General features: G+C 43.9%; 2 protein-coding genes across 17 annotated transcripts in view; one reads left to right on the top strand and one right to left on the bottom strand.

The window, feature by feature from the left end:
- Window positions 1–12,320, top strand: part of MTSS1 (MTSS I-BAR domain containing 1) — a 126,814-nt gene extending 114,494 nt beyond the window's left edge. For 4 of the 16 annotated variants that reach the window (XM_074887649.1, XM_074887655.1, XM_074887643.1 and 1 more), the window contains 5 exons: window positions 3,908–4,027; window positions 5,026–5,220; window positions 7,318–7,482; window positions 7,842–8,004; window positions 9,361–12,320. In XM_074887649.1, coding sequence (XP_074743750.1) covers window positions 3,908–4,027; window positions 5,026–5,220; window positions 7,318–7,482; window positions 7,842–8,004; window positions 9,361–10,058 — 1,341 coding nt within the window. In that variant the 3' untranslated portion in view covers window positions 10,059–12,320. The remainder of the gene's footprint in view (window positions 1–3,907; window positions 4,028–5,025; window positions 5,221–7,317; window positions 7,483–7,841; window positions 8,005–9,360) is intronic. The other 12 variants (XM_074887732.1, XM_074887722.1, XM_074887713.1 and 9 more) reach the window with 5 other exon arrangements.
- Window positions 12,321–16,068: 3,748 nt separating this feature from the next.
- Window positions 16,069–20,131, bottom strand: NDUFB9 (NADH:ubiquinone oxidoreductase subunit B9). The gene is made up of 4 exons (XM_074887612.1): window positions 20,001–20,131; window positions 19,429–19,621; window positions 17,343–17,456; window positions 16,069–16,315 (listed from the first exon to the last, which is right to left on the bottom strand). Exons 1-4 carry the CDS (start codon window positions 20,084–20,086, stop codon window positions 16,184–16,186), a joined length of 525 nt encoding a protein of 174 aa, XP_074743713.1. The 5' UTR covers window positions 20,087–20,131; the 3' UTR covers window positions 16,069–16,183.
- Window positions 20,132–20,138: the final 7 nt, after the last annotated feature.

Genomic DNA, 20,138 nt, shown 5'->3' with positions numbered 1-20,138 from the left:
TGACTAGAAAAGAGGGGACAGTAGAGGCATGTTCCTGGAAGTGAGACAAATCGAGGAGGTGACCTTGAGTCACTATCCAAAGCTTTTTGAAAGGCAACTGAGACATCTTCCGCTGACTGTGGAGGGACAGTGGACGAAGCTCTTCATTAGGATTTGGTCTCCTGGGAAGCCCTTGCCCAGGAAGCTCTGTCTAGTAGTTGAAGAAGGGAAGCGTTTAAGAAAGCAATATTATATTTGAATGGAAAACATAGCAAAGCGTGCAAGTGCTCCATGATAACTGCAGTCATTTTATAGGTTAGTAGGACAACAGATGGAAAATATGATCATACAGTCCAGTAGCCCAAATTACAGGGTTTTTTTATATCCTTTCTGGAATTCATACATACCACACCAAGCAGTGGGACACTGTCCAAGAACAAGCCATGGCACAATGTCTGAGAGACAGACTGGATACCAAGCTGCATATGTATAATGTACATTTGAGGAACTGGTTGTTACTGTGCAGAGCATGGTTTTAGATTTCTGCTGATACTGTTAACTTTAAGGTTTTTCTCAGAAGAGGTGGTTTGAGATCAGAGCAGAACCACCATTATCGCAGTTATGGGAAAAAAAAAATGTCCCAGGGTTAAGATAGCTAAAATGAAAGAATTTATTTTAAGAATTATTCAAACTAAACAATCATTTGAAAAAGGAGTTTACTAAAATAAGTTGAAAAAATCCTATAGTCAAATTTCTCACTCCATGGGATGTGAAGTAGAAATTGCTCCGCCCAGTGTTTGCCTGTGCCTGTGCTCCCAGGTGTGCGTGTGCCAGTGGGTGTGCATCTAGAACAAGCACTCAAAACTTTGGAGACTTTTTGCCCAAGCAGTAACTGTGCAGTTTCTGTTTTCAGCCCCTCGTGTACTTTCTGCTTAGAAATGAAGGGTGGTCTGTGCTTCCCACACCCAGGTCCAACCCACGCATTCAAGATTGTTTCTGCAGTCTGATCCAGGCAGCCTTTGACCTGTTGCCACTCCATGTTTTCTTCACGCTTTTCCTTCAGGAGTTCAGTATTCTTCTATCTCCCTCTCTTATTGTTTTCTTACTGTTGTAATCCTTTTTTAGCAAGACCAGAGGCTCCCCTACCCTGTGCCATGCAAGTTTCTCAAGACGAGGAGGAGACCCTGTTTCCCTACCACGACCTCTTGCATTTTCTTCAACTACCAAGGTGTTTTCCCCATGGCATCTTGGTTCATCCTTTGTCTAGCTTTGCCTGCTGAAAATGTCCATGCTGAGTTAGTGGGAGAGTCCTTTCTTTCATCTCTTTTCACCTTGGAGTCACTTTATTGCAAAAATAAGTTAACCACTTGCAGTCTTTTTCCCCCATACCTGAAGTAAATTGAGTAGTTCTTTGCATCTTCAGAACTTGCATTTTGGCCTTTTTCCATCTGTTTGCTACATGCAGCTTTGTTGCTAATAAACCTCATTTATGACCCATTTCTACCATTACTTGACATAATCTCATGAAGTTTCTGTCTTGTAATCAGGAATAGTCGTATCAAATGTAAACTCCAAATTCTCACTTGTTATCATTAAGGCATCTGCAGAGAACAGGGTGGCATGATACTATATTTGGAACTCAGACCCTTCACTGTCTGTCCTGCCACGTGCAGAGTATGCAGAGCCAGGAACATCTTTCAGGCCATAAGCCTGAGGTTTCAGGAAGCATTTTCTGAAATTACGTTTTTCTCTCTTTTTTCCTGGCCAAAGTGAAATACTAGTGTGAGTGTTCTCATGGGACTTCTCAGTTTCCTTTACTGAGCTACCTGGAATGTCAGGCAGAACTCTGGAGTTTTAGTGTAAAAGCTAATTTTCTATAATGTATTTTTCTCTACAGATAGAAGCAATAGGCCTCATCTCCATTTAGTGTACTGTAGTTATGTCTGATGGCAGAGTCAACTGCAGCCCATGTTTGTCAATGTTCTTATTTTTAGAGTTTTTTCTCCTGTGAAAGGAGTTGCATTAAATCAAGAATGTGACAAGTTCCACAAGACATCAAGCCACTGCATCACTGGGTACCCCACTGCATACTTTTCACTTCTCTCCTTACCAGCTACATGTCATTTGTTGTAGTTTCTTCTGATCTTACATTCACCTCAACTCTTACTGCACTTTGAATACGAGCCTTGTTAGCTGAGCTTACTTGTACCCTAAACAAATTTGACAGGTCACCCGCAGATCTGATCTAATGTCAGCATAAGATGGGATATGCGTTATTTCTATAAAATAACCCACCACATTACATGATTTTTAAATTTTTTTAACAGCCTTTGCAAAGTTTCACTTAAATACACAGTTTGCTGATAAGCTTAAGATGCTGATACTGTACTGGTTTCTCAACAGCCCCAGTAGTCTTCACCAAAATCTTTATGATGATTCCGTCTCAGGAGACCGACATCTCCTTTTACCTAGGCAATTAGCTGTACATTCCTTATATGTAGCTTCTGGTGACCAGTGAGACAACTTCTGGGTGTTAACAGTAATTACTCCTCAGCAGTGCCTCTTATCCAGCTATCTTTTATTGAAAACCCACCCCAAGATCTCATCTAGGGTTAACTGCTGAAATTTTATTTCAGATGAGATTTCCCTTTCTCTTCAAAATGCCATTCCTTGAAATCTGAGGCTTTGCCACACAAACTCGATACAAGAGTGCATTCTCTCTGCTGTCATAAAATAAAATGCCAGGAATATCCTTAGATAGACTTGCTTCACAGCTCTTGGACTACCAAATGATGAATTAGTCTTGCTAGTGTTGAATTTCCTGGCAGTAAATAGAGCTCAGTACTGTTCTGACAACTTTGCAAGTATTCTTGACTATTTCGAAGCTCTTGGTTGGAGCTGCACGCACACCCCTACTGAGGGGGATGCCACTTTCAAGGGGGAAATGTGTAAGAGCACTCTAGTTGGTAAAATGGTCCATGTGGTTATTCACCTTGGCCTGCCTGTAGGTGAGTTAGATGCTGTTGTAGAGGCCTTACAGCAGCAAATGTAACATAAGCGCGTGCACTGGAAATTGGAAGTTCCTAGCTAGGAGTAAAACGTTTAAGGTTTTTGATGAACACTCTATGTCTTGCATTTTCCTTCGCTCTCCATCCAAGCCCCTGATATTTCTCTCTCTGCTGTTAAGAGAAAGCAGGTGGCAAGCACATGCCACCACTTATGCGCTCAGCAGAGTACATGTACCTTCATATTGGCTGCTGGGCAGAAAAGTTTGAGTCAGAGTGTTTTTGGTGTATGCATACTACCCACAGAGGCACATGCATACAGATAATGCACTTTGGAAACCTCCAGTTTTGGTAAGTATCACTTATTTCTCTGTTCCATAATATTTGAACTCAGATGAGCTTTTCACAAGCACTTTTGCAGATAAGAATATCCGAGAACTTGTGAATGTAAGTGACGTTTGCTGCTCCATGTTTTAAATCTAAACTTTGTGTCTTTGAAGTACTGATGATCTGCTTTTCTGTATAAATCAGTTGTCTCAGTATATTGCATGTTTGGACTGTAGGTGCCCCCAGCTCCCTCAGCTGCTTGCTCTGAGACAGCTAACAGAATTGAGACGCTGAAATTGCAATGAGGAGTTGAGATCACTGCCTCGATTCCCTCATTCTAAAGCAGTGTGGCAAGTTCTCGCATTAAGCAAATGGCTTATTTTGTTTCTCATAGATTTCCTGAACATTAGCAATGGTTTTGAGCAGTTTCTAATTGATTTTTAAAACCCTAACCCTTTGCTTCTCTCATCCTTCCCTCTCTCCTGTGTGTGTCTCTGTGTACGTGCTTTTTGTCTTTTTTTTTTGTTTGTGTTTTTTTTCTTTTTTGATGGCTTGTGTATCCTTTCCCTGCGTTGCGGTGCTGTTTTACGCTGCAGAATTCGTCCAGCTCTGCCTCTTCAGAAGCCTCTGAAACCTGCCAGTCAGTGAGCGAGTGCAGTTCCCCCACCTCAGTCAGCTCAGGCTCCACCATGGGGGCTTGGGCCTCCACAGATAAGGTGAAAAACTTCATCTAAAAGACATACAAACCTAATAGCTCGTTATCCAAACCCAGCAACATTTGGACAAAAAAACACCGTGCATGGGACGCAGCCAGGATTCCACTCTGTGAAGATGAGAATAGGAACTGTTGCATGCTCCCGTAGAAATGAATCTGTTTGAATAAGCCACAGCAACACTTGCCTTTAAAGTAGCTGCTAGGGGGAAGCTACAAATTGGGCATTTTACAAAGGTACTTTTCTAAGAAAAGCTCCTTGTCCACCTTTTCTACTTAAAAAGATTGTGGAACACTACCCAAATCCAGCTGGTTGCCTGACAAAGAGCATCTTGCCCAGGTTGTGCTGTTCTTTCCCATTAGGTAGCACACATTAAACTGAGCAATTGGGGTTTGTTTTTGACCAAAACAAAAAGGAAAACAAAACACACACGGTTGTAATAAATTACAGGGGATACAGTTTGAATCAGGGGAGGAAGTGATAGCAGTCTCCATTCTCATCTGGTAAATCCTTGCTGTTGGTTTTTTCTTTTTTTTTTCTTCCATATCATCACACAGCCAGAACACGTCATGTTCAAAGGCTGTATGCTTTTCCTCTCTGTCCAGCTACATAGAATAAACGCCACCAATGCAGATGCTTCCAATATTGGAAATGTTTTGTTTCTATGTCTGCAGTCTGCAGGGTACCTAAATTGCAAAGGCTTTTTCACAGTGTGCTGCTTTCATGGACAGAAGGCAAAGCTGCTCAGCCTGGAGACCATGACTGCTAGATTGATGTCTGAAATTTGTTATACCAAATAACAACTTTCAAGCAATCTCACTTCTGAACCAAGCATTGTATCAATTTTCTGTTGTTTATTTGCAGCAAAGCTAAGATTTTTTTCTTTTGTTTTAAGATACAGAAGTTTTCTCCCCAGAACATCAGAGTCGCAGTATATTTTCATATTCATTCTGTTTATATTAATTTCTCTGTTTTTGTTTGTTTATTTGTTTCGTTTCCAGTTGTCTAATGGGTTTTATCACTGTAGTTTATCAAGTGACCCATCCGTAGCTTCAGTTGGTGCAGGTCCTTTCCCTCATTTCCCGCCTGTCTCCCGCGCGTGGACTCGGGCTCCCTCAGCCCTCCTTCCAGACTACGTTCATTATTACACCATTGGGCCAGGCATGTTACCATCATCTAAGATCCCTAGCTGGAAGGTTTGTGTTCCTTTTGTTGTGGCAGTCCTCACCTCCTCATACCAACAGTGTGCACACGGCAGTTGTTGCTACCTTTCGATCCATGTAATTACTCGTTGATTTGCTCTGTTTAATATCACTCTGAATGGGCACTGCATGGTGATAATCAGGAGCTGAAATCTGGTAGTAGATATTTCTGAATGACCTTGTCTATTCTGGCACTGCCTAAAACATATTAAAGCTGACAACACCTAGGTAGGAAGGAACAGTTTAGCTCTGGAACATTGGTGAAAGCACTCTGGGCTCTATTCAGCGAGAAAAGAGCTTGTTTAGCACCGTCAAAGCGCTCACTTGAGCAGGGAAGTGCAGGCGTGGCATCCCGTTGGCTTAGTGAAACCATACATTGAACAACATGATGCTCTCACTGCGGCGGCTGTGCTTGGCCCCATGGCTCTTGTAGATCTAGCTGGAGTGGTTTAAGAATGTGCTCGTCACCAGGGGAACCTAAGTGATGACTGAAGCTATCCCAGCTCTACTGCCACAGACTGAAAGTGCTCACCCAGCTTGTTTTGCTCTCTTGGGTGAGACCACCAAAAAAGTCAGAGTGCAGTAACTTCTTTCAGTTGCTCCAGCTGGATCTGCAGGGATCTTCCTTGGCATCAAAGCATCTTTGCTCTGCCAGAGCCTTGACTTTCATCCCTGCCAGGCGATTTCCCTGGGAGACTGCCCCAGAGCAAGGGGAGAAGGTCTCTTGTCTGTTGCCCTGAATCTTCACAAGGCTGATGTGCAGTTGATAGTAGCTGCACAGGTCTTAGGTGCCTGTGGATGGTTATATGATACTGCATATGCACCACTGGACCTTCTTAGACATGTAAATTGAGATACTTGTTTCAGATCTCCCTAATTTCTCTCTCCAGCAGCTGGAGACTGTTGAGACATACACACAGGGTGGCCACAGTGGTCCTGGAGCTTCAGGGTAATTAGTTGTGTCTATGCTAGAAGCAGTTTGCCAGTATATTTCACAGCAAAACACTTACAGCAAAGACACAGCTGCTAAGGGAAAGCGGAATTTCATATGTGTTAATAAAACCAGAATACCTGTCTGCACAGGGGGCCATTGTCAGTACAGCTGCCTTGCACTTCTCATACCTTGGACCGAGACCCATCAGTAAATTCTATAGTGTGGTCTTAGCCCATCATTAATTATTTATCAGAAGGCTGTGCAGAGGCTGCCCAGCAGCCAGCTGCTGCCCACGGTGGGGTGTGTGTGACCTGTTCTCACGCAAAAGTTGTTTCTTCTATTTTTATTTTTAAAGCACCGTTTGTTTTGGTAAGGGAAAACTCTCTTAGGATTGGACTTGCCCCTGCAGCAGCTTGCATTTGGGGAGCAGCTGCTCAGCAGTGGTTCTGCATCCCAGCACAGGTCACTGGTCAATCCTGCTCGTTGTGTGCAACGTGTGGTTTCTGGACACCCTCAGGACTTTGCTTAATAGAGCCCTGAGTGAATATAGCCCTCATGGCCTGAGGAATTTCTGTTTCAAATTTGGCACCAGTAATTCAGAGTGAAGTTAGTCTTTCTTCAGTACGGATCGTTATTACAAACTAGATTTCAGCTAGTAAGTAAATGAAGAGGTTGCTCAGAGTAATTTGCTTCTCTAATATCTATGAAAAATCTGTGCAAGCCTGATTTTTTCAGAATTGAAGACGTGCGTAACAGCACGTAATACTAGAACTTGTGTACATCTAGAACAGCTGCATCACTGATTGGACATTTATGTGTATTTTCTGCTGTTGTGCCAGTGATTTTGCATTTGAATTTCTGAAAAGAAAGGCTTTAACACAATGGAATTTCATTTAGAGAAAACTACAGTATTAAAATGTTAAATAAGAACACTTAGGTAGAATAGGAAATCTAGATTCCCTTTAATAAAGAAGATAGGTTGTATAAGTGAAGATTTTTAATATCCTCATAATTAATTTATTTCTGGCCTTATTCAGAAAGGCATATCCAGTTTGATACGTAATCTGTTGCATTAAAATTGTCCTTTTGCATAGTTTTACATGTAATTAAAGCACAGTTACTGATGCAAGCTGTCACTAACAAGCACATTTCCTTAGGACTGGGCCAAACCAGGCCCATACGATCAACCAATGGTGAACACGTTGCAACGTCGCAAAGAAAAGCGTGAACCAGAACTCAATGGAGGAGCTCAGAGCGGGCCACCCGTGCCCCCTGAGGACACCCAGAGACCTCGGAGCATGACGGTGTCAGCTGCCACAAGGGTGAAACTCTAATTTCGAATATGCTATTTGGTGCAAAGGAAGTGGATGTGCTAGCTCCTGCCAGTACTTTTTGATGTGCTTTATGTTGGCACATGTTTATCTGACAGGCTGTACTGGTGTGGTGTTGGTGTGGTCAGTGGAAGTTGCCTGGGCATGAGAGAATATGCCACTGGGTATTGGCATTTGTAGAGCAACACCATTCAAAGTGTGTCTGTTTCTAAGCCCTAGTAAATGGTTGGACACAATCCTGGTGGGTTGTGATGGTGACAAGCTCTGCTTGGGAGGAGAGACAGCTAAAAGTCAGTGAAGATAGACTAGCCCTTCTAGAGGTAATGACTCTCTTTCCTGTGTGTAACCAGCAGGGTGAGGAGATGGAGGCCTGCGAGGAGCTGGCGCTCGCTCTGACGAGAGGGCTGCAGCTGGATACCCAGAGGAGCAGTCGGGATTCCTTGCAGTGCTCCAGTGGCTACAGCACCCAGACAACAACTCCGTGCTGTTCAGAGGACACCATCCCATCTCAAGGTACCCATCCAAGAGATGCTCTTTTTCAGAGCATTCCCAGCCTGGCCATCATACACTCACCCCGTGGTGCCAAGGAGTTATATTCCAGCACCTGTCACTCACTGGCTTTGTAGTCAGCTGGGGAGGAAGGGGTGAACCTTGCTGTTGTGAACTTTTTTCCAGCTTGGAATGCAGCCTGGATTTATTAACTAAATAGAAACCTGGATTGCTGCATAGTGTACTGAATTATCATATTTTCTCATGTATTACTAGAATTTTAGTATTACTAGAGTTTTAGTTTAAGGATGCTACCATTTTAAAGAAGATGCTGGTATTATATTTCATGGGCTCATAGAATCACAGAATGGTTTGGTTGGTAGGGACCTCAAAGGTCGTCTAGTTCCAACCCCCCTGCCATGGGCAGGGACACCTTCCACTAGACCAGGCTGCTCAAAGCCCCGTCCAACCTGGCCTTGAACACTGCCAGGGAGGGGGCAGCCACAGCTTCTCTGGGCAACCTGTGCCAGTGCCTCACCACCCTCACGGTGAAGAACTTCTTTACATCTAATCTAAATCTACCCTCTTTCAGTTTAGAGACCTTAACTTGGCCATACCTGGGAAGCTGCAATAAGGTGTTGGGTTTTGTACCCTGTTTCAGAACCAGCAGAAAGCTGAGAGGGACTGAGTTTGGTGTTTGCAGTTCAGCAACTGCCTTGTTTGCTCAGCTGAGGTTGGTTGTGCTGTGCCATCAAAGGAGCAGTAGGACTTGTGGAGGGCCTAGCCTGGCACAGCAGTTACCTGGAAAGGAAGGAACTCAATGCAATTATTAAAGCTGAGGCTGAGATTTCAGAGGTGACAGCTGGGATTTACTTTGTTTACAAAATAAGCCAATTTGTTGCTGAAATCACTGGTACACAGTCCCCTGAGCCCCACATTGCCTAGTCTGAAGTACACTTTTTAGTCACTGACTTGTTTTAAGTATTTGTATCTACAAGTGGTAGCATATGGCTTGTAGGATGCTGGTTTTGGTATCTTAATGTTGGCAACAAACATTGAGTGTTCGCTACTTAATTAGTTCTTTTCAGAGAAGGTACTGAATGTGCACAGTTCTCGTTCTGTTTCACAAGAGATGTGGGCACCCTGCAGCAGCTTTAGGGTCGGTCTGCTGTAGTGCCTGCCTTTAGCCACGCAGTCTGAGAGTCTTGGTCACAATGTCTCAGGCTTCCTTCCTCCTAAAGGTGAAACCTTTCTTAATTGGTGTTGACCTCCAGGCTTTTTCAGTTTTGTATACTTTTTTGGTGACACATACTGTAGACTTACTGATGTGATTCAGCTGTCTTCTCCCAGCTTGTTCCTAACTGTGTCTTTTGGCATCAGTTTCAGATTATGATTATTTCTCTGTGAGTGGTGACCAGGAGGCAGAACAACAAGAGTTTGACAAATCTTCCACCATCCCAAGAAACAGCGACATTAGCCAGTCCTATCGCAGAATGTTTCAAACCAAGCGTCCTGCTTCCACCGCAGGCCTGCCTACCACGCTTGGACCCGTCATCGTCACCCCCGGCGTCGCCACCATCAGACGGACCCCTTCCACCAAGCCGTCAGTCAGACGCGGTACCATAGGGGGAGGTCCGATTCCCATCAAGACGCCGGTGATTCCTGTCAAAACACCAACTGTCCCAGATATCCCAGGAGGGCTGCCCGGCACCCTCGCTGGGACAGAAGAATGTCCCGAGCAAAGTCCCGAGTCTCCAGCAGCAGGAGATGGTGGGCAAGGTGTCACCAGCATGCCCTCGTCCTCATGGAGCGGACAAGCATCTGTCAACCCTCCGCCGTCAAGCCAGAAACTGAGTGCTGCCGACGAGCAGAGGCAAGTGGTTCCTGAGAGCGAGGGGGAAGAAAGCGACCGGGATGGTGTCAGCAGCCTCGCACCTGCGGGCCAGCCGGAGCTCGATCCCGGAGACCTGAGTCCTGGGGATGTCCCGCAAGGTGAAGATATGCTGAACGCCATTCGGCGTGGTGTCAAACTGAAGAAGACGACCACGAATGATCGCTCAGCACCTCGTATTTCCTAGGAGTGGAGAAGCTGCCAGAGTACTAGCCGCCGAGAAGGAACTGTGAGGAAACTAATTTGTCTCTATCCATTCCAATCTGTAATCAATGAATTTTTTAAGATACTCGGTAACAGACAGTCTGAAAGTACTCTAAAAGAGAAAACAAGGTGAAAGAGCGTAGTAAGACATAATCTTCACTGGTGTTTTAATTTGTAAATATCAATGATTTTGTTTCTGCATTTTTTTGATCTAAGTTACACTTTTAATTTTTTCTGAAGGTGCCAAATCCCATTTACCTTTTTTATAACTCTCTTTGTAAAGTTTTAAATCATAGGAGAAAAAAAATGTCGAGTAGTTAACTTCAGCAAAGGGATTTAATGAAAATTTGGCTTTTTTGCAAGCTTTTGTAGAGCGCCTTGTAATAGTGAGGTTAAAAAACAAAACAATGGGACGTATTTTAAGGTTTAAGACAAGCTGTAAGGAACAGATCCTCGTTTAAGTGTTAAAATAAAGTTTGAAAAGCAGGAATAAAAATTGACAATAAAAGCAATATATAATGCAAGGAAGAAACCTGCAGTTGGTAGAATATTTGAGGGGTAGGGGGGGGGTGGGAGATGCCATCAAAATAGCAGATGCTGTTGCACAAAAGTAGCCTAGTAGGATTTAAGTACTAGTAGCTTCATGGTAAATGCATCAGAATAAGCCATATTGGATTGCAGTGTTTTGTTTCTGTAGGGTGTTTTAAAGACTGGGGTTTTTCCACATTTCTTTTTTTGACTGCACAGCAACAACTCTCAGTCACATGCATGCAGCCTTAACTGTGTAGGCTTGGTTCTTCCACCTTCACTTTTTGTTCCACTCATCCTTTCACTGAATACAAACAAGGACGACAGGCTTAAGGCAGTTATAAATGTGAAAACATTTTTAAAATGCAAGCAGGGAGTTCTTAGATATTATCAAAATGCCTTTTTCTGACTGTGCCCAGCAGGCTGGGCACCTTGGAAAGCCCAAATATTTTGAGAAAACACTTAACAATTTGACAGGTGTAACCAGCTTGTGATCTAATAAACTGCAAATGTTTCTTTCCAATACAGGGGCTTGTTTTTCTTAACTTCTTTTAAATGGCAGTTGATTGGCTTTTATTAAATACCGAAAAGAAAGGGGTGAAGGGTGGGGGGTGGGGAGAGATACTGTTTTTTTGATAATACCGGGAGTCTGACCACTATATTCTCTTTTTTTGTACTTTAAGTCATGTTTTTTGGAACGTTATTGATAGAATTATTAAGAGTCGGATTTTTTCCTTGAAGTAAAAGTAAGTTATTGCTGCAATACCCGTCTCCTAAAGCTGATAGAAATATGCAGACCCCAGGGCACGACACGTGTTCCGATCAGACAGTCCAGAAGGATGCCATCTGCCCACCCACAGCAGACCCAGGCGTGGATGGACACCAGACTTCCGCATCCAGGATTGTTTAAAAATGCACCAAATAATACATAAAAGGGGCTAGTTTCCACCACACACTCTGCAGATTTCTGTTGGCTCTAGACTTGCCTACATAACCTCTTATGCTTTAATACATAACTGCATTGGATGTGAAACTTCTAGTAACTGTGTAGTCACTGTGTTCTATATAACATTTTACACTGCTGTGGTTGCTAACCTTTTTTTTTTTTGTTATGGCTTAAAAGCAAAAAGAAAAAAAAAAGGCATGATTCTTAGAAAATATTAAACCTTCCTTTCTTTGAAAAACAAGCTCCTTATTACAGATTATAATAAACAGTAGTGCCTGTGGTGTAGCCCACCAATCTTGATACAGTAGCTGATGCATTGTGCAAATGAGGCTTTGAGATGGTTTTTGCATAAACAAAAACTGCTAGGAGATAATCTCAATAGTTAAAAGTGTTATTTAAACCTTTGAAATAAATGGATGTAACTGTACCCGAGTACAGCTTTTCACTTGTTTAGTTCTTAAACGTTAGTATAATCAGTAAAATTTAATATAAAATGTTGCCAAATTCAATGTAGAAAGAATGTGACAAAACACTTTGGATAGTTCTATTGTTTGTGTTTTTGCATATTGTAAAAGCAGTGTCACAGCTAAAAAATAAAATGTTTCTAATGGTAAATTATTGTGGTTTAGTTGCTAGTTTGTACTGAGAGTTGACCTCTCCCTGTGCAGTTTTTTGTTCTAAACTGGTATAAATAATTGCTGTAAGTGTGTCTCCCTTCTACATTGTAATGATTGCTTAAGCCTACATTATAAATAAAGAACTGCTGAAAAACTTCTGTATTTCAGTTCTTAAAGACTTTCTGCTTCCAGAGCTTTGGAGATCAATGGTGTCCTTCATCAGACTTCTGAAGATCACGCAGGTTCCATCTGCGTGCGGCAGAAGCAAGAGACAATTGAAAAACAAGTAAATAAGATCACATATAGCTGTGTTTCACTGATGTGCACTGGAAGGGTACTAGCGGAACAAAGGTGCAGTGCTAACAGTGGAAATTCACGTTAAATAATAACTGATGACATTTCTCTGTCCCTCGCAGTTGTTATCTGGCCAGGAAGCCCAGCCAGTGCGACATGTTTGTGCATCTGCTTCAGTGCTGGACTTCCTTTTGCCAGAGGAGAAAAATTGCTGCTGTCAACATTGCCTGTGCTCACAGCCAGAATTTATCAAGCACACCACCAGTGCCGTCTCCCACATGCCCCTGAGTGATTGAAGACTCTTTTGTTCAGCTTTCTCAGGAACTAAGGTAGAGAGGGATGTTGCTCCCACTTGCAGCTACCATGCAGTGGCCCAATTTATTTCCTTGCCACTGCAATAGATTCATTTATGTCCAGAGGTTTCCATTTGTTATGGTATTGGGTTTGCATGTCAAGGTTCAGGAAGTGGGGTGGGCTGCAGGTGTGGCTTCTGTGAGAAGCTGCCAGAAGCTTCCCCCATGTCTGACAGAGCCAACACCAGCCGGCTCCAAGACAGACCCACTGCTGGCCAAGGCCGAGCCCATCAGTGACGGTGGTAGCACCTCTGTGATAATGTATTTAAGAAGGGGAAAAAAAACCTGCTGCACAACAGCAGCTGGAGAGAGGAGTGAGAATATGTGAGAGAAACAACTCTGCAGGCACCAAGGTCAGTGAAGAAGCAGGGGGAGGAGGTGCTCCAGGCACTGGAGCAGAGATTGCCCTGCAGCCCGTGGTGCAGCCCATGGTGAGGCAGCTGTGCCCTGCACCCATGGAGGTCCATGGTGGAGCAGATCTCCACCTGCAGCCCGTGGAGGACCCCATGCCAGAGCAGGTGGATGCCCAAAGGAGGCTGTGACCCCATGGGAAGCCCATGCTGGAGCAGGCTTCTGGCAGGACCTGTGGCCCCATGGAGAGACGAGCCCACACCCTTTGGTCAGTTTGGGTCAGCTGTCCTGGCTATGTCCCCTCCCAAGCTCTTGCCCACCCCCAGCCTACTTGTGAGGGGGGATGGAGAGACAGCCTTGATGCTGTGCCAGAACTGCACAGTGGTAGCCAAAACACTGGTGTGTTACCAACACTGTTCTAGCTCCCAGTGCAAAGCACAGCACTGTGAGGGCTGCTATGGGGAAAATTGACTCCATCTCAGCCAGAGTTGAGTCATGAAGATGTTAAAGGAGAACTCAGGGTGGTTTGCCTGGAAATACGTCCCATCTCCAAAAGGTTTATAGTTTCATTCCTCCTGTCTCTCTATGGCTGTATCTCACATACTGCTTGGCCAGGTGCTCTCATTTTGAAGTTTATCCCTGCTGCTTCTACAGTGAATCCAATTCACTTGCAGATGCAAGTGCAAAACATTTATTTTGTTGTGGGGTGAGGGTTTTTGGTGTTGGTTTTAATGCTGGGATGTGGGGTATCCATCATGTTACAGAACATGTCAACCCTGCTCGAGTGTTTGTAAAAATCAGGAGGGACTTTTTGCTGGTTTATAGCCAAAAAAAAATGATGTGGTTGGTTGGTTGACTGGGAGGAAGCAAAATTGCACATAATTAAAAAACGAGTGTTTTGGTGTTTGCATAATTTCTGAACACAGTTACCAGACAAGCAAAGCACAGAAATTGGGTTTTGGTGGAAGAAGAGGGGGCAGTTTTTGTAAGCTTGTATTTGTCTGAATAGAAGTTAAGACCCACCTGGTGTATACCCACTGACTGCTCCGCTGTCTCTGCTCCACCACAGTGCTGAGCACTCTGGCACCAGCCCACCCGTGCCGTCAGCGCACCCCGTTATGGCTCCGAGCCCAGGGCTGCTCGTGCCAAGCTGGTGGAGATGGCAAAGTGGGCTCAGGGGCAGGGCAGGTGAGCTGGGTTTGCCCTGTGAGGTTGTATTTCCCAATGAATTTTGCCCACATCTGGTTGTGGCCTTTCATATTCAGGCTAACGCAAGTAGCTGCTAAAGCAAATCAGCGTTTTTAATTTAGGGAAGTGCAACGCTGGTAGTGCAGACCCTGTATTAGAAACCTGTACCAAGTTCAAAAAAGGGGCACAGGCTGGAACTCTGTGAACAATCACCTTCAGTATTGAAAAACAGCAGAGCAAAGCACAGGTACCCGAGCAGAGAGAAGACGCAGCTCCGTGCTGAGCAGGTGAACAGCCTGAAGGTGAGGGTGTGCTGGACAGCCCTGCTGGAAAAGGGCACGCCTCGACCCTGCTACTGCCTTGCGGCCAAGGGAGCGCAGGCAGATCCTGCTTCCTGGTAGGAATGGAAATTTCAGCAGTGGAATATGTGAAACCATTTTTCTGGAGGTTGGGATTTGTTTGGGTTTTTTTCCAAAATTCAGGAATATTTAGTACATAAGCTTTTTGAAGAGGACTGCGTAAAATTTCTGAAAACCAGTCAGATTAAAGCCTTTTCTTATACCCAAGCTAAATATGTTTAGTCCTTAAAACACCTGAAGTTAGTGCCTTTGCCATCAGTTATCTTCAAGCCTTAAGTTGGAGTCCATGGAAAAATTGGCCTTAGTGTTAAATATGGTACAATCAAGTAACTTCTGTAGAATGGAATGCAGTTGAGGTAACCCAAATCTCTCTTCCAGCCCTAAAAATGGGAGAACAGCAGAAGTGCCAGGAAGGTTTTCCGGTGAACTTTTACTGGGTGGCTATATCCCATCTGTTCTCTTAGGGGAAGGTTAGTGAGTGCTTGTCAGCAAAATTTCCTGTCTTGTATCGATGCTTTGGGAACGTGTCCAGAATCAAACAGCTTTTTGTACCGGTTCATTGCATCGCATCGCCTGCTAGAACCGCTTGTGACCCATCAACGAGCACACAGCAGCCCTCAGCAGGCCACTTGCTTTAACCAATACCACTCTGTAGTTATCCAGGATTCAGCTTATATGGGGATGAACTTTCTTCCAGTGCTCTACACGTTACCTGTGCCAGCAAGAAAGTGTGGCATTGTACGGAAGGTTTATGTCCTGTGAGATTTGATACCCAAGTGAAAAATGCAGCAAAGAGCCTAACAAGGTGGGGAAGGAGGGCAAGTCGTCTTTATCCCTGAGCAAGGTTATGACTACCCTCACTCCAGGAGCAGCCAAAGCCCACGTCTGTTGCTGTCAGTATCTTGAAACTCCAGCTTTAACACCTTGCCTGTATTTAGGACCAGATTCCAAGTTATGGGGCTGACTGATACAAATTTATTAATTTTCATCCACTCTCCCCACCTTTTCTGAGCAGGAAACGGGCTCTTGGCAGAGTTATTCTCAGTTTAGCTGCTTATCATTGATCCAGTAAATCTGCTTCTCCTGCCCTTCAAGCTCACATTCTTTCTCTGGGAACGTGAGCGTTTTATGTGGCCAAATTTTTCAGTCTCGTAGTTTGAGTTTTCTAACTCTTCCTGTGAAAGCTGCAATAAAACTTGCTCTGGTGTCAGTACCCCAGTAAGACTCCTTCACAGGCTGGTCAGCACGCTCTGATATCTTCACTATATTGTGTAGATGTTAACAGTTATCTATTCTACGCTGCCCAAACTGGAAGGGAAGCATCTGCATGTTATAGCAGAACAGTATGTCAGAAAAATGCCTTCTCTTTTACTTTATTTGGCTTTATTGTGTATTACTTAGAGTAGCGTGCGGTCACACATCAACTGCTTACAGAAGACAGACCACTTCAATTCTCAAGTGGAACAATGATTTTACATGGGCATCTCACGAGGTCTTGTAACGTAGTGCCACCACAGCGGTGGCAGATGCCCCTCCTTACGAGCTGGAGGCAAAGCTTCAGTTCTTGGACCATCAGCTGGAGTTTCTTCCTCTAACTGCTTAATCTAGAAGACAAGACATAAAATTGCTTTAGTTCATAAATGCACGTTTCCATAATGTGCCTTTCAGCATCCCGGCACTAAGCAAAACTGGCCCCTGTTTCAGAAGGGAAGAACCAGCAGTTACACCTGTGGTTGACAGACAGGTTTCATGCTTCCCAGTATTCTGAACGCAGTAATCATTGCAGGCTCCTATTACCTAATTAAGAAGGAAATTTTAGGAGTAAAAAGTGATTTACGAGAGAAATCTCATTTAAAAGGTCATTATTTCCACATGATTCATGTCTACTACTGCTACATTAAACAGACGTAATTCTCTTGCTGCTCTGAAAGCTGCCAGACCATTACGAGTCCTGATCAACTTCCACCCCAGCCTGCAGGAGACCTCTATTTCTGCACGCTGCCAGCAGCCCTCTAGATGTTTTCAAAACATGTTTCTTGAAGCAGCCTTCACAGTTTCTTGAAGCAGCGTAAGTGCTGGCTGCCACTATTGTTAATTCTGGTAAGAGTCATACTACATACAATCCAACTATTTCTCTACAACTGAATTAGAGAACTATTCGAAGAACATCAACTTTTTCCAACTGAACCTCAGTTTAAGACGGCCAGAAATTAGTCTCAATTCCCAACTGATGGCAACACTGTGGTAAGTCACCTTCAAAGGTGCAACCAGAAACTGTGAGAGCTTCCCAGCAGCAGAAGGGAAATTCTGTGGTCATTAATCTCCTCTCATCCCACTTTGGAATTTCTTTTAGCAAAACTGCTGCAACAGCCCTGCATTAACTGAAACATGGTTGGAGGTTCAGCTTTAACGTCAAATTCCCTTCACAGTCTTTAGGAAGCAGTAACTCAAAGATCTCTGTGTAAGCATTTTAGGTCAAGTCAGTGTTTCACACTGACAAGAGTTCTAATAAAGCAGACTCTAAATGAGACTGCAGCAGGCATTCAATAATTTTTCCAAGAACATATCTAGATGTCGCACAAAATACTTTTGTGCTAAAGCAGCTTTACTTTGCACTGAGCAAGCACTGACCTCTTTATCCCAGCTCTCCCGCTGCAGCTTCTTCCATTGCTCTCGTTTGGCAAAGTAATCAGGATACATTGCCTTCTCAGAAGGATGCCAGTAATCCAAGCACCACTCAGGCAACTGTTAACGAAAAACATGATTTATATATATTACTTTTATATATGAAATCATGCATAGTACACACACACACAAAAACCTAAACGCAATTGCTGAAGCCAGTATTAAAATGGATAAATAACCCAGGAAATAAAGTACTACATAAAAACACCATTTAAGAGCTACCTGGCTATTGTTAGTCTCAAGGCACTGTATGGCAGAGGTCAGTACTTTCAATCTTTGTTTCACGCATTATCCTAAGTCATAGGAAGACATCATAGAGACTTGCTTAAATCACAGCATCCCAAAGAAAAGTCCCCAGGTCATCTCAGTTTGCTCTAAGGTTCTCAAAATAATTCTGTCTGGTGGAAGGGAAAATCTTGTTTCTTCCTTTCCTTCTCCCAAAGGGAGCAGGTTAGACACATTCTTTTCTCCAACTCCTAATTTATTTTATTTGACAGAGACAGAACCTTACAGCTCATTTCTGCTTGTCTACAACAACCAAAAAATTAGTGACCTTTAAGATCTTGATAATGGTCAGACCTCTAAGATGTCCAGTCAAGAAAAAAGCCATATTTAAAATACTGCAGCAGCGTATCACTAAATGTTAACATTTTAAAGACAGGAACGTTGATTAAAAAACAAACCCAAAGCCCAAAAACCCCCATTCTTAAAAAAATAAAATTAAGAAGTTGCTCCAATACTATCATTGAGTGACATTTACATTTCCAGTTTCCTACCATGAGTCTCATCACTGAGTAAACCTTTGACTGAACAGAAATAGCAGAGCTGCCAATAATAATATAAAAAGAAATCCACACACACCAAACAACAATTAAAACCATCAAACAGCCTGAGATCTAAAAAATTACATTTTATAGCAGCATCCACAACGGACATTCACTGATGTATCAACAAGCCAAATCCCTGTGACAGCCATTTTGTGAAAGGACAGTTTGAGCATAGCAAACAGGGCAAAGACGAGAGAACATAAATCAGTTTGTATTTCTACATGAAGACTAATCTTGACCATTTATTCCTTAACTAGCCTTTTTTCTGTCCAGATTCTCGCTCCCTATTATCTGTACTACTGCTAAGGCCCGCAACCTTGGTATAAGCTTAAATTCCCCTCTTCCCTTTCCACTCATAGCTTCTTTTTTCTGCCTCTGATAACTACGTCAGATTCTCCCTTTCACATGGCTTCTTATGCATAAAGATCTGATCAGATCTAATCTTGTGTCAGCACCTTCTTCAAATCCAGGAGAAAATGGGTGCATGCACTCTCTAGGTTAGTATTAATTTCTTGTAATACATTAAAAGAGCCAGTGCCAAGAAAGTGAAAACCCTGTGTTTGTCTACGAAACCTGTTTCTTTACTCCTAAATAGAACAATCTAGCAGGGAAAAAAAGCCTCTAGAAATGCCTTAGATTCTAAAAATACAGCTTCTATTTTTAGAGATACTACCTATCACACAGTGACGCACAGATACGTATCTAGCACTACAGCTTATGAAGGGAAATGACAATTTGTACCATTACTCAAAATGCTGGAAGAACGATGGGACCGAGTGAAGTCCCCTGACAGCCTACCTGACAAGACCAGAGAGAAACCAAAGCTGTGACCAGATGGCACCACAGCGGGCAGCACAGCTTCCTCCACACTGCCTACTCTCACAGCTCAGTTCTAACCCTTTCACTGTGCCTGCCTGACCCATTGCAGAGCAGCTCCCATTTGGCAAAAGAGCAACGACTATCCCAGCAGAAAGAAACTAGCTGTGTTCAGGCAGACCACCAAACTCCATTTTCAGGGATCTGACAAGCAGGACAGCTTCTCCCACGCAAGCAGCAAGATGTTTAGCACCAGTAAACTACTACTGAAATTATACTGCTGAGCCAAGCTGCAGTGCTATGAAAGTCCACTTAGAGCACTCACTTTACATTCACTAAAAGAAGAGCAAGGCAAGCACAGTAATACAGAACTTCACAGGCCACCTTACCTTGTAGCACTCATATCTCTCATAGGCAGTGCCCCCAGGGGAGTCAGGGAAGATGTACGGCTGAGGATGCTGGTTCGCCCAGAACTCCTCCTCGCCTGCCCTCAGCAGCTCTGTAGCTTTCACCATATCCTTCACATCCTTGTTCTTATCAAATCGTTCTCTCAGGAGGCAGGCAAAGTAGCGGTACTTGTCTCTACAGAGATTAAGTAGAGCGATGTATGCAAGAAAACACTAATCGCATACAGAAATAAAATTTGGCAACATCACCAGTCACCCTTGAGCAAAGACAGGATTTGGTCACGGGCATCTGAGGAGCTCCTGTTCCTACACTGCCCTTTTCTGTGGCAGGCACTCCCAAGTGATTCCAGAGGGTTTTTCCTCACCCCTTCAGCCACGCTTGGGCCAAGGAAAAAAGAGAGGACAAAGCGCCAGTCAAGTCCAACGCCCGGGAAGGGAAGGGAAGACCAGTCCCAGCGCCAGCGCCAGGCCCCCGCGCAGCTAAGCACGGAGCTAAAAGGCCCCGCTCCCAGGAAGGACAGGCGTCCCCAGGCCCACTTCCCTTCACCTCTTACCGGTAGATACACCAGGACTCCAGGTGCCGCAGGGATTTCTTATAGAGCCGCAGCACCTTCTGTTGGTGCGTCAGGTAGGCCGCCATTTCGGGCCGTCCTACGCCTCACCTTCGCGCGCGGGGGCTGACGGGAAGCTGG

The sequence above is a fragment of the Strix uralensis genome, chromosome 1, assembly GCF_047716275.1.
Source record: "Strix uralensis isolate ZFMK-TIS-50842 chromosome 1, bStrUra1, whole genome shotgun sequence".
NCBI lineage: Eukaryota > Metazoa > Chordata > Aves > Strigiformes > Strigidae > Strix > Strix uralensis.
The sequence above is the reverse complement of the archived record's forward strand: the minus strand, read 5'-3'. Positions and strand labels throughout refer to the sequence as shown.